General features: G+C 40.9%; 1 protein-coding gene across 9 annotated transcripts in view; it reads right to left on the minus strand.

Moving 5' to 3' along the window:
* Positions 1-14,662, minus strand: part of RGS6 (regulator of G protein signaling 6) — a 247,239-nt gene that overhangs the window by 67,214 nt on the left and 165,363 nt on the right. For 8 of the 9 annotated variants that reach the window (XM_077180264.1, XM_077180265.1, XM_077180268.1 and 5 more), the window contains 3 exons: positions 4,514-4,564; positions 3,007-3,113; positions 690-741 (listed from right to left, as the gene is read on the minus strand). In XM_077180264.1, coding sequence (XP_077036379.1) covers positions 690-741; positions 3,007-3,113; positions 4,514-4,564 — 210 coding nt within the window. Of the gene's footprint in view, positions 1-689; positions 742-3,006; positions 3,114-4,513; positions 4,565-4,870; positions 4,892-14,662 lie in introns of those variants that run through there. The other variant, XM_077180269.1, reaches the window with a different exon arrangement.

The following is a 14,662-nucleotide window of genomic DNA, read 5'->3' on the forward strand; positions in this document are numbered from 1 at the left end:
CTCTTCCAAAGCCACACCAGGATGCAACAATTAATTTTATCATTTAACTGTGAAAGCAGCACAGGTCTGGAAGAGACAGCAATATTGCATGCAGACAGCTAAAGATAACAACACTGACATATTTTGTTTATGTATTACCCCTGTTTGCAGGCACTCGCATGTTTAAAACACCATGTTTCACTTTATTAACTCATAAACCATGCTCACATCTAGTAATCTTAAAAAAGTGGGAAAATAAGTCTGATGTCATGTATCAGAGAACTTTTAGCTATGGGCTGCTGTTAGTTATGTACTGGTTTATTGATCAGTCAGATAAGTGCCCAGATGAAGTAAATTTTATTGATCCACATAACGGATTCAGCAACAGATCAGAGGATAGTCTCCCACAAAAGCAATATTGGTATTATTTAAGATTCCCAAGAACCAGTACTCTGCTTGCCACAAATCCTGCTGAAATGAACAGGGCTATGGGAGAATGAAGGCAACAGATGGCAAAATCCTGGCCCCACCAAGCTCAATGGCTACAGCTCCAGGGGCTTGAGACACTGCAGGGTTTCAGTTTGTGCATTTGAGACGGGCACAGATCTGCCTCGGCACTTGAAGGGTGTATGTGGCCAGTAGTAATTATTTGAAGGACAACTATTTACATAACAAACTAACTTTCTATAATGCAACAATCATGCTCTCACCATAATCTGTGTTTTCTGGTTCCCAGCAGTTAGAAGGCCAAAAGTATGGTGCCTAAGAAGAAACATACACATTTTTGTAATTTAAGAGATAAAAACCGATTCAGATGCAGAAAAACATTACAAGTTCAAAAAGAAGAATCACAAAATCTACCACCCAGATTCTGCCCTCAGGGGAAACACTGCTACAGATTACAGTAAAAGTGAAGATGCTGCAAAAATCTTTAATGGTCCTCACTGCAGGTAAATAGAGATGCTGTAATGCAAGCACATCTTGTGGAGGATGTCCAGTGTCCTGATGAAATTTCAGACACTGTTGCCAGCTCATCTGAATGTGGACATCTTATCCACTATCCCCAGAACCTCCTCTTTCCCCAAGAATTCACAGGCCATCTGAATATATATATGTATTTTTAAGCACATGAGAAACCTTGTAGTCTTATCTATATGCTACATATCCCTTGCTTTTCTGGAGTAGCTACCAATGTGGCTGGCAGACAATTTCCTTTTTAGTTGTAACAGATGGCAGAGGTCAGAACTCAGCTGTTTAGAGTCATTCTGAAAGCAGAAGTCCTGCTAAACTTAGTGCTTTGGTTTTCTATCCAGGTCTGCATATTGCAATTGCTACAATTAACTACAAGCTATATATGACTGTATTACAGTTTTAACATGAATGAAAAATGACATAGCAGCCATCACATAAATTACAGAACACTGATGCTTTACTGATTACACATTGCATTACTGCTGTAATGCTACAGATGGGCATAGGACATTAACACACAGAGTTAATATCCTTCCACCAAAGTACAGTGAGAAAACATTGAGGATTCAAACAATACAGGGTTCAATGATACTGACATGTATCTTATGAATTTCAGAACATACAGAGCTACTCTTAAAGGAGGGACTGAGGTAGAAAGAAACAAGAAGAGAGTAATGGAAAAGAAGTATGATTCTATCAGGTTATTTTTGTAGAAAACAGCTAAGGAGGTGTGTTGGAGGAAATGAAAACAGGCAAAAATACACAAAAATTGTAAGAAAAGACAAGGGAAAGAAAAGTCAATAAGCAGTCATTTTGATGATGTGGTTTACACAGGCTTGAAACAATAAAAAGAAATTAAGTTATATTGAAATGTAGCTCCTGAAAACTGCATAGGACAAGTTCTTAGAGTGCCATTCTTTTAAAACAGAGAAAAATACAGGTAAACGGACAACCAGTATTACCCCTGCTTCTGTTATGTTTTACACGAGAGGAGGATCAGGACTTTCAGAAAAGAAAGGGAATTGTAATGAAAAAACTGAGTCTGAATGATGCCTTGCAACCAGAAGGTGGGGTGAGATAAGAGACATCTGTGATCTCCTGGGCTTCTTTTTTCACCATGACATTGGTCACATATGATAACACAATACCACATTAGCAGTAGGCATGAGCAGCTGTAACATCAGATGCAAAGAGCAGAACTGGCTTTTCAAATAAAAGCTAAAAAAGAGTAAAATAATGTAAAGGAGGAACAGGAGGGTGAACAGAAGAGAGGTGACAGGAAAGATAAGGGAGCTGGCTGAGAAAATGTAACAGAAAAACACAAATTCAGCCAGCAGGATGAGGCAGTAGGACTCCAAGTTTAGACTTACTGCTTCTTCTAAAGTTATACAATCAGTTCAGAAGGAGCTGTTGCAGCACAAGCACTCAGTTATCTAGTGAGCTGACACTGGCTGATTTTGGACAGGGTATGGAACTCAAGCACAGGGTGCTTAAAAAATTCAGCACATCTGGAGGCACAGGAACAGTGAGGGATAGAGATGTCCCAGTTTAGGTGATTGCGAAGGTTACACATCCTTTGTAGAAGAGTCAAAGCCTTAAGCTTGCTCTCTCCCACAACAATCTGTAAGCAAGAGATGACAAAAATTTGAAATTTGAATTTTTTGCTGTGCCAAAGCTTGAATGTCCAGCTCCTAAGTGTGCCCTGGTCTATTTTGCACAGGAAAATGGCTACTTAATTCTGCATCAGAGTTAGGACCTGAAAGCCATTTTCTTTCTCCTGGTTTAGTTCAAATCTGAGTAAAACAGCTGTGAATTCAGGTATCAAAAAGAGTCACAAGACATAGCCATTCATTCATGTAAAAAACTAAGTCAGAAGGTAGATGAGAGTGATTTGGGATTCTAAAGCAAATTTTTTTGAAGGGACTTAACCTCTCCTAGGCCTCTACGAAGATAGCTTCAATCCCTGGCTTCATGGATCTAATGGCTGATTAGGTAGTGGGTGATTTCAGCAGGGACAGAAGAGGGGACCACAAGGGAGTCAGGGTGCTCACCAACCTGAAAACGATAGAAGGTCCCATCATCCTTAAGGGTAAGGACATGGTCTGAGATGGGAAAGACGTAACCCTGTGCAGCAATAAGACTTCCCAAGTGTATTGCTTCCCCTGTGAAAGAGAAAAAACAGCAGGGATGTGTCAACAAGACATGCACTGCACATTTCTCTGCTTTCAATTGCAGCTCTGGTGATGACTCATGTGAAATCTGGTGCCCACATGCCTCTCTGTACCCACACCACATCCCTACTACTTTCAGCCAAACCCTGCAAAGCAGGGGTGCAGAAATCAGCCTTACAATACAGATGAAGCACTGCTCAAACGTTTAATCCTTTAGTTTTTTGTTAACAAAATTCACATACCAGTCCAGCCCAGCCCTAGAGTATGAAATTAATTTCAAAGTACATTATCCACTACAGGTGACAGCTGACAAGAAGCCTGTTCTGTCAGTGAACCTCACTTGCTTCTACCAAATTCAAAAAGCACCTGCAACACCTGTTCATTAGCAGGATATTTATTCATAAGGACACATCCTCACACTCACATTGCCCTTTGTTAGAGAAAATATTGCAAAGGGGAGTTACATATCCTAGCGCTGCCCAGGCAACCTTCCCCAATGCAGAGGCCCATCTGTGCAGATTTTCAAGCAATGCCAGCTACCAAAAGCTGCATAATCTTTCACAGTGTTGAAAAATCATCGGCTTGTGCATGTCCAGGTAGCTAATAAAGCTCTTGTCTGCAGCTGAAATTCCAATTTGGGACTTGACAGGACTCATGAGAAGAGATGTATATACAGGGATGCCCTGCTGGGTGATTCAACACTGCTTGTATCTCTGTTTTTACACAGTGACAGTAAGGCAGCTAAAGAACTGGTAGGTGAGAGCCTGGATTTTTTCCCTTTCCTGAAAAGGAAATGAAATTTCTGGACCTGCAGATCTTTTCTTCCCCTTTTCTCAATAGATCTTCACTTGACTAAATGATTTTGGTTTCTCTGAAGAGTGAACTATTTGGATTGTGCCCATGCACTGATCACTCTTTATGAGTGATTATCCATTTATCTATTTGCTTTTTTTTGATAAATTAAAAACCATTATCAGATTCTATAACCCTGGCCAAGAATGACACAGGCACTATGTCCTGTCAGCTGAGGCTACCTTTCTTCACACCATGAAAACTTGATGCTGCATTTGCCTGCTTAATCACACCACATCCACCAACTTCTCTTTGAAGTCTAGGAACAAAACCTAAAATCAATCAGTCTTCTGTAGGTAGCAACAGTTTCACAGACAGGCTAAAATTCCTGCAATAATATTTCAGTGTGTTGCAGTATAAGGCATTAGACTTAATTAATATGTTGACTCTTAACTCTTTTCCTCCTTCTTCCCTCCAATGTTTAAATCAACCATGTTCTTGTACTGCCATTTTAGACTGCAGCAATATAGTATTTACTGTCCAATGGCACACACAATACAGATGGAGCACCTATTTCTCCCCAGCTGTGGTCACCTTACCTGCATCCTCAATGCTGAGATTCTTCATAAGCCACTGCACAATATCAGAACCTTAACAAACAAATGAACAAAAATTTAAGAAAGCATTAGACACGAGACCACAGGGTTTGAGTGCCCTAGAGAGAGATAATATTAAGATAGATACAATAGAACTGGCATGAACTTTATTCCATTTTGCTTTTTATTTCCACTGAGGTTTCAGAATGTTTTTCCTTCTTGTGCCACACTGCAGCTACATGGTTACTGACAGGTACTAAGTCCCACAGGGCTTTCTGTGCAATAGCAGACTTGATATACCTGAAGTTGGATATTAGTCTAATGGTTCCCTGTAACTGTTCTCTCCCGTTTTCTTCTTACCTCAGCATACAGAGATAAGTTTCTGCAGGCACAGGTTAGCAAGGAAATGAAGGAGCGTTTACTGGCACCTCACACCTGTAACATGTAAATGTATAAAACTGAAACATCAGTCAAAAACAGATAGGAGGGCCTTACTTATGTCAAAGACAAGCAATGTCTTTGAGAAAGAGGTGGTATTCAGAGAGCCTGTAACTACAGCCCCTGTGAGTGGTCACCTGGTGGTGATCACACAAACTGAATGGTGATTGGGAAGAGCAAGCCTTTAATATCCATCAAGAAGTTCATTAGATTTTCAGGGCCCACATCCAGTACGATGAAAGTTGTTGCAATCTTATAAAGAACATCAAATTCTCTAGGATTGATCCTCTGTATGTATACAACCTCTGTTGCTTGCATGGCAGTGGAAAAACTTGTCACTGTTCAGTAGAAAGGCCTGTTACCAAAATACATCATGGCAGGGCAGCAAAATGTAGTTAAATGACATACTCAGAAAGTTAAGCTTAAAATTAGACATAATGGTGTGTACAAGTCAGCTAACTGCAGTTCTCCGAAGTCAAAGGCAATCAGCAAAGACACTTGGAGCAATATGGCAAGCCCATACTAAGTTGCAACAGCATTCATCACAACCTAACAATGCCATGTCTGCATGCAGACATAACATCTCAGCATACAGTCAATTTCCACAGAAATATTTGCATTCACATACAGTAGGCTAATAGCCCCAGTAACACTTCATAGAATCATAGACTGGCTTGAGCTAGAAGATACCTAAATATACCCAGTTCCAACTCCCCTCCATGAGCAAGAATGCCATCCACTAGACTAGGCTGCTCAAAGCCCCATCGAAACTGGTTCAGGCTTAAAAAACAAATCCCAGAGGATCTGATTTGTGTGGACCACTTCTGAACGCAGACATGGATGGGACTTCAGGAACACCATGAATCACCATGTTTCTTCCAGAAGAACATTTTGCTTCCCACAGGCCCAAACCATCCCCATGCCCTCAGCAAACCTTAGATATAATAAAGGCCAGGAGTCACAATGTGCCATAGAGAGAGACAACAGGTACTGCTAGTGCCCCAGGTCCCTGCAATCATCTGCAGGTCTGACTCTCCCATACAGGTGAAATTCCCATGAGAAACATGAGCTCTACCCCACACAGAAGGGGACAGCAGCTCCCACTCCCCTGGCAATAGAAGTTGATCCAGAACACTACAAAGAGCACCAGCAAACCCTTTCAGACAGGCTTCAGCGGCAGGCAGCAAAATGAACCTGACCTACCTCATCCTCCACCCAAGGCAGATGAAACAACAGACCGGTCCCCTGCAGGGAATCAGCGGGGCTCCTGAAGATCAGGGAAGCATCTGATTTCACTTATATACTGGGCAAGCAGATGTGGTCAACAAGCAGCAGCTGGGCATTGTCTCAACCTGCCTCAAAGGCAAGCCAGATACTAAAGGATCAATCTCATGATCTTGTATTCTCAGCAGTATGGTCATTCTCCACATCTCCCAACTTCACCTAGGAGCATTTTCAATTGCCACTACTCTATCTGGAAAGTTATTCCAACTTTTTTTTTAATAGATTAAACTCTTCCTCTAACTTCACAGTTTGTTAATGTGCAATGTATATGTATTTTATAACTCTATTGTGATTGAAGGAAAATAATGATTATTCTTCCTTGACAGTTTCTCCTGAGAGTTTCTATGGAGGGCTGACACATTGTCTCTCCACCTCCACCTCATTAAACCAACCCAACTCCTCCTATGTCCTCTTAAGGTGGTCTCTCCCTATACCATTCAGCAACTTCTCAAATTTAAATCAGCTTCTTTGAACTGAGCTCAGCAAAACTGCAGTCAGTACATTGTAGAACAGCAAACCAGTGCCTCTGGCAATGGTGCCAGCACTTTCTTTTCTCTACTAAAACTAGCATGCCAGATGCATCCCGAGGTCATGTCATTTTCTTGAACAATGAATTTATTCAGAAAAATATGTACGAGGGGTGCAAAACTATCTGTGAAAAGAAAAGGCATCTAGTGAACACTGTTAGCTGAATAACATATGGGGAATATGTTCAGAGCCATGTTGTTTTGACAAGTTTGTTAATAAAATATTGTATTTTATAAACATGGGTGTTCCCTTTTACCTTTTACAAAAAAAATATTTTGAAGACAGAGTACAACATTTATGGTTAGAAAGCTAATTCAAGAAGATTCAAACTGTAGTGCTTCTGTATTGTTAGAAACAAATCCTCACAAAATGCTCTGGGTTCAAGTGAAACCAGAATCTTTCTTGATTTTTCAGTTCATCCCCTAATAAAAAAAATCCACTGTTTCTCCTGATTTTGGTCTCTGGTTACAGGCTTGCAGTGATCTCTCAGGCATTGTATTCCCAAGTGATGTGAGAGCTGATACCTGACAATCATCTACAGTATTGCATCGCATTGGTCACGGGAGGTGAAGCGGTTTCTGCATGATCTCCCTTTCCAGATCATTTCCCTTTCCAGTACAGGAACACTTAGTTCCTGATTTAGGACTAAGTCCCACTCCATTTTAACATAGAATGATCATGTCCCAGCTCTAGGACACTTCTGAGGAATCTATTCAATTTCCATCAAACAACAATGAAAAACTCAAGTAATGCTGAATGCTGGCTCCCCAGTATTTGACCCCTCATAAAAAAGGTTTATATGGGCAGGAAAAGTATAAAGGGGTAAGTAAACTGAAGGCACTGACTCAACCAGAACTCCTGTGATCAGCCACTCCAGAATATAAGCAGCAGTTGAGATCAGGAATTTTAATTTGTCTCTGTTAAAAACATGAAGTAATTCCTGAATGCTGCCAAGAGCCTGGAAGATGTTATAGCTGTTCTCCAGTTGTCCTGAGGCAGAGAGATTATCTTTCTGCTGAGTTTGCTGAACCATTATTTATCACCTGCCAAGACTGATTACTCACTCTATGGACAATGACAAGTCTTTCCTTCCTCTGTTAATTACTGTTATTGTTAACAGCCATGTCACTAATTAATATTCAGTCATAATGAAAACTCTTTTCTGCCATCTCCCGTAATACCTTAAGTTTTTAGGGTTACCCTTACAGATTGGCTTTGCATTTGCTTGTGGCTGTTTCTATCACTGCAACCTGCTTTTGCCCACCTAGAAATACTACTTGTGCCCTTCTTAAAAGAAGAAAATTTAGATTTATCCTTCTAAGACACAGTGAAGATTGGAATGATTTCTTTACAATAGTGTTGTCTGCCAGACCAAGACATGGATACCTCTATCTGTAAGTCTTCAAGAAAACATCATCTTCACCTCTCCTTTAGATTAAGCCAGGTAAATGGTCCTCATGTAACTTATCTTCCCAGAAGGGCATTTTCTCACATTTCACAAGCTCTTTCAGAGGGCACCCAAGGAAAACTCTTGACTCTGATATGTTTCCACTGTACCCTAACAGGGCATTTGAAATCCTCTGAAAACAAATAGTTGATCATGTCTTCATAACAGGAAGTGTTACCAAATCCAGGTAGAGAAATAGCTTCCATATTCTCTGTGCTCCTCTCTATACATCTACATTTCCTCTGAGTCAAAATGCTCAGTTCAAGAATAGCCAACATCCTCTGAACACCTATTTCCTCCTCATCTATAATGAAATATATCTTTTTGCCTTAGGCTCTTCTTTGAAGCTGAAGTTGCTTAACACCAACAGAATAGCTGTATTTCTACCTGCAAGCAATTCACAATGACCATTTATCCAGCTACGTATTTAGAGACAGACCCACAGTTTTATATTTATTGCTATTTTCTGCATTTTCTCTTCAGCCTCAGTGAACCCATTATAGTAGCTAGCATTCTCTACTGGCCATTGCCTGTCAACATGACAAATGAGTGGTAAGACACTGAAAGATAAATTTAAAAAATTCACAAGGTGTGGGGCCATTGGCAAGATGCAGTTGGTGAGGTGAGTCACTATCCCTGTATTTGATACCGTATCTACTCAACCTATGTTGTTCTACCTCTTCCAGAAAATGCAGAAAGAAAGATTTGCCCATCTTTTACATGCTGAAATGACAAAGGCAGACAGGACAACTCACCATCCTCCAAATACTTCTAAAGATTTGCTGCCTGGAGTGGAGTCTGTACCTCTGGTTCTGAGGTACAAGGACCACTGAGGTCTGCTTGTCACCCAACAGACCAAACATGTCCCTGACAAGGCCTACACCTGTACACACGAGTGTATGTATACAAATAAAAATTATAGGAGTATTTCTGAAACCTCAGCAAATGTGTGTGTCTCTATTTGTCTTTTTAGGCCTGGAAAGACAACTGCCTTTTTGCTGTGTCCTGAGATGGCAGAGCTTACAAGCACTGATGAGTGGAGCTCTACAGGGATTTGACATGAGACAGCTCATGTGGTCAGGTGTGGCACCAGGGACCAAGGACTACACTACAGTTTGTCCTGTCTCATGGGACTTATTAAGCTGAGCCCTGACCACTGGCTGCCATCAGCTGATGGGGTGGGTTATCCTGGATCTCAGATCATTCACAGCCTCACACTGCACTGACAGTATCAATAAAACAAGTGAGGTTTTAAAATACCACCTGATCATACCATGAGAAAATGTGTTATACATATCTGTATACAGAAGGATACAGAAGATTGCTTGGTTATTTCCTTTATTTTTTTCAGTATTACTGTAACTCTAATATTCTCTGAACATATTTTGATAGCTTAAAAAATATTAAGTACTTCTGCATGGCAGGGGGAGGTTTTCAGTCTGGTTGGGATAGGGTTTTTTTGTTTGTGTTGTTGGTTTTTTTCCCATGAAAAATGTGAATGTTTATCTCCTTCCTAGATCTTATCTACATACTTCATGGGCAAACAAGCCACGTGCCTGGCCTCTGATGTCAATCACCTCCAAACTCACAGTCTAGATAGTCTTTTGCTGGAAGGGTAAAAATATGTCCCCCTTCCTGTCACTTCATTCTTGAAAACAGATGAACCCATTTTAGCACCAAATTTTCTAAACAATTTGCTCCTGAACTCAGAGCAATCTTTAAATATTTCTATAAGAAAAGCAAGAGAAAAAAAAAATCACAAGCAGTTGAAATGACATAAAAATACATGCACAAGTGTATGAGCAGACACTCAAGCTGCTTTTCATGCTGCTAATCATAGCAATCACACTGTTAAATGAAAATAATGTCTTGGTCCTTCCACAACCAGTTCTGAGTCCTTGGTAAATCTAGGACAAAAGGTTAATTATCCCCACTTTTACCACTGGGCTTGCAAAAATAAACAAATTAACATCCCCCATGATAAAGGGCAAAATGATTTCATACAAAATTTCTCAAGGCCTTTAGCACTCTGTGCTACAATTTTTCTTACACAGAGCCCCTCACTGACACCCACAGCGATTTCAGCTAAGTTGGAAGTACAGACTAGCACTCACAGTAGGGATGTAACACAAAGCAACCATATTTATGGTGGGGGGAAAAAAAAGGAACACCTAGGTCTCTCTCTAGTATTCTGCCACAAATATTGAGGAAATGCTTTGTAAAATTTACCTACAATGAGTATATAAATAAATACCATTGCCAACTAAAAAAAAGCTCAATCTGAGTCTCAGTTGACTCAGAAAATGTGGTAATTGCAGCTCTCCTTCATCAGCATGTGGTAATTGCACCACTCAGTGTCAGCAAGGAGCATCATCAAAGCTACAACAGCTCAGACCTTCTAGCAATAGCAGTTTTCCTTTATGTTATACTCACTTTAAATCTTATTTGTGAATTATTAACAACCATTAGCAGCAGGAGTGTCACCCCTTTTTGATAAAGCAGCCGAAGTTTCTAAGGAGTCTTTTTGTTCATTGTAAACTTGAGCTCTTGAATTTACAGTTTACTTTTCTTGTAATAAAACAATTTAAAACATAGTTCTCTACGTGAAGTAAGAATGAGGCTTGGTGGGAAGGTGGAACACAATATTTGAAAGATGGAGGTTTAGAACTGCAAAATCCAAATTCCTGTGTACTTTCAACCCTGTTAATATCTCCTTCCTCTGACCTGTTATTCAGAGGGACTTTTGCCTTGTCATCATATTGGTCAGGCTACCAAAGAACACACTCCCTCCACAATGCAGACCCATAGAGGAAGATTTTCACTAAGCAGGAATCAATAAATGACATGATGGTGCAGAGCTCTGTGAGGGCTAATTTACTCAGGTAACAAAGATGAATTAGATCTTAAGAGCTCAGAGATACCACAGCCAGACTTCTTTCCTTACAAGGCTGCCCATCTAAAAATAGCTCAGGTAGCTTCACGAGGCATGAGAGAAAATAGCAGGGACATGCCCAAAGGGACATACCCCCCCATCACCAAAACCTAGAAGCAAGCAGCCATGCTGAGCAGCAGAAGGATGCTACTCACCAAGAGCCCTGCATTTAAAATGATTGCTCTACAGTGGTGACACTAAGGCTGAGTTAGCAAAACTCTTAATGGATGCACAGTTGATGCACCCATTAAGAGGATGCATCCATTAAGAGGTGAAAGAGGTCTGCCAGGGCAGCTTAAACGAGGTCCCCAACTGGAAAAAAAGTGATACCAGCAAAGGGTCTTTTTCCAGTTGACCTGCCCAGCTCACTATGGGTTTGGTGTTACGCCAGCCTCAGTGTTGTTCTCACTGCACTTTGACAGAGCTGTGTCACGTCAGCCCAGCCCTCACACCTGACACTCAGCACCTTCAACCCTCGCTGGACTTTGCTCACACTGAGAGATGCCAAGACCTGGCCTTAGCACAGGGGAGCCACACTGATTTATTTGTGGTAAACACCCCACACCTGACTTAGAAAATGTGAGCTGCCATCATGTGCTACCTGAATACAGGCCTGGCATCAACAAACATGCAGGTAAACCTGAATGCATACACCCTCCAGAAGCAAGGATATACCATAACCCCAGGGCAATCCCCACTGCTGTTGCTACACTTGGCTAGAATTTGGTCTAAATTACAGATACACCGTGTGACCTATACCCAAATCTTATTCTCTCCTCAAATATAACCCCATATCACTACAAGTTACTACAAGTATGGGAGGAAATGGCAAGACAAAAAGAATTAGCAGTTCCACACTTAGTGTCATTCAAACCCATAGCTCCTATAACACCCACAGAAGATGAGCACATTGCCTCCAGAACCCTTACAGAGGTGTACAAGAGGCAGGAAAGTGGCACCTTGCACTCCCAGCAGCACTAGTAACAGCATCTGAAATTACCACCTTTTACAAACCACTAAGAACTGTGAATGTGTTGAGATGCACCTGTACACCTACAATTGATCATAAATTTCCAGCTGCTTTTCCAGGTGCTCTGCCTTTGCATTAGTCAGACAACTGAAGTGGCTCATACAGCTTAGCAATTTGGCTCTTTGCCATATAGTCATGTTTAGGAGCTGTTCCTCACGTTGTCAAAATGATTTGGCAACAAAACAGCAAAGGAAGCAACCCTGAGCACTGCTGGAATTGAGGCTTTTGAAGACTCCTGTGTTAGACCTTGTTAGGGATGAAACATTTTTACTTCAATTCATGTGAACAGCCTTTAAATTAAATGCAATGTTTCTGTCATTTCAATAATATATTAGTATTTTTAATAGCTAGTTTCCTTCTCCAGAAAACAAGAAAATTGATAAAATGTAGAAGGCAACTGGTGTATTTCAGCATGTGACTATCAGGTCACTTCACACCACATCCTCATTCACAAACTGAATTTCAAAGGCTGTTACATCAAGGTCCTCCTTTTCCTCACCAGTGTTGTAACAGTTTCCCTGCAAAGGTGTAAAGGTCACCAAGTGGTGCAATACAGCAAAGTACTCTGAAAGCTGCAGCATTTTAATGATTTTGGCACAATATTGATTTACTAAGAGATCTGGAATTGTAGTACTCACCTATGCCAGATTCCTATTAATTTCTGCAGTAATTCTGTTGGCAAAAGTCAATTTTTAAATCTCCTACAGAGCCCTGGTGACAACAGATCTCTCCTAGGATCACACATTTCTGTGTTAACTGCAGCAACATGATCATCTGTGATCTCTATTACAGAGAAGGGTAGTTACCTTCATCAAATTGTCTAAGAAAGCAAATTCCTCCTGACACATTGCTACTTTTTTCCCCCTCATGTTCTTTAGGAAAGGTTGAGAACCACACAGAGTGTTTGCAGTGATGTAGTACACATTATCTGGAACATTAAATGACCCAATGTCTGTAACTCTCTTCCCTCTGGGAGTTCATCATTCTTAAAATAATCAGTATTGTACAGTTTTCCAACCCCTTTTCCTGCTAGGTCATTCAATCACACGTGATCATCATATGTAGGGTTAGGGTTCTGAAAAGCACAAAGCCCAGAGCTCCAGGCACACGGCAGCTGCAAAAGGCATGCCAAGGGGAACACAGAACTGCCAAACACATGGCTCCCTCCACAGCTTTCTCCTTTGAACCTGCCTTAGCCCAGGGCTGCTTTTATTGCTCTGCCTAGGGTTAGGGTTACGCCGCCCTGGAGTGCAGCTGGCCTCATTGGAGCTCTGTACTGGTGCAGCAGTCAAACAAGGACAATTCTCCAGCAGGATTAAGGTAGCACATGTAATTTCTTTTAGTCAAGGGTAAAGCCAAATGAATTACAACTCTGTAGCAATTGCTGACAATTTACTTAGTGCCATATAAAACAAAGAGACAATATTGGCACTCTTAACACTAGAGGCCTTATTTTAAACCGGGCTCCTTAAGCCATGTGTTAAAAGGAACTTCTACTGGCAAGGCGTAGTTGATTTTGCTGGCAACAGCTTGTTCCAGCATTTCAGATTTGGGCAGAGATATGTAACAGTGGGAATTTTAAATGTGCAGAACAATTTAATGATGACAGTGAAACAACCAACAAGCAAAAATCTGTTGGCCATAATTAACAAATTCAAAATAAGTAAATTATTTGTTCTTTCTTACATTTGATAGATTTCCTAAGGATGTGCATAACACAAGCAGTAAACACCATCATTTCTTTAAAATCTATATTTAGAAATTACATTTCCTGCCTGATATCTTCAAGTTTATTTTACCAAATAATCTCTGAAAGTAAGAAGCATTTTGAAAAGCTGAAAGCTGCACTGAAATACTGCCATTCAGTTTGAATAATTGAATCTAATGTCAAAACACCATGTATCTTATCTGTCTACAAATTTTAGAAAGCATTTTTGTTTTCATTCTAAGATAAAGACAATGCAGCAAAATATTGTACTTCTTTTTTCTTTCTCACCAAGAATTTGAAGACCAACATTTTATTTAACTCCTTTTGATGTAAGCATGGCTGTGGAGTTGAAATAGTTGATGGGCTGCTCCAAAGCAGCAATGACTTCTGATAGTAACAGGTACTGGAAGCAGGACAGGCCCAACTGTGTATTTGGTGCTACCCAAGCGCAAAGTGCAGCCTTCATAAAGCCTGGATCAGCCTTGATCAGAGCAGCTCTCTTGTTTTAGAGAGCTTTGTGGTGTAACACCAGCAGTGGGACACACCTGACAGGGCTGCTGCTTTCCTACTGCCATCCAACAGTGCCCTGGTCTGAGACCCAGCAGCGGCACTCACTTCTTTCTGCAAACCTAACGAGCATCAGGGTGTTTTATCGCCCTCACAGACTCTTGACAAACCCGGTCTGGTTTGGCTCTCTAGAGATATATCCCTGGGCACATCAGCTGCTCTGTGCACTCCGAATTCAGCTGTTTCCTGGTGAGTGTGGCAGGAACAACCTCGCACCT

This window comes from Agelaius phoeniceus, chromosome 6 (assembly GCF_051311805.1).
Source record: "Agelaius phoeniceus isolate bAgePho1 chromosome 6, bAgePho1.hap1, whole genome shotgun sequence".
Lineage (NCBI taxonomy): Eukaryota > Metazoa > Chordata > Aves > Passeriformes > Icteridae > Agelaius > Agelaius phoeniceus.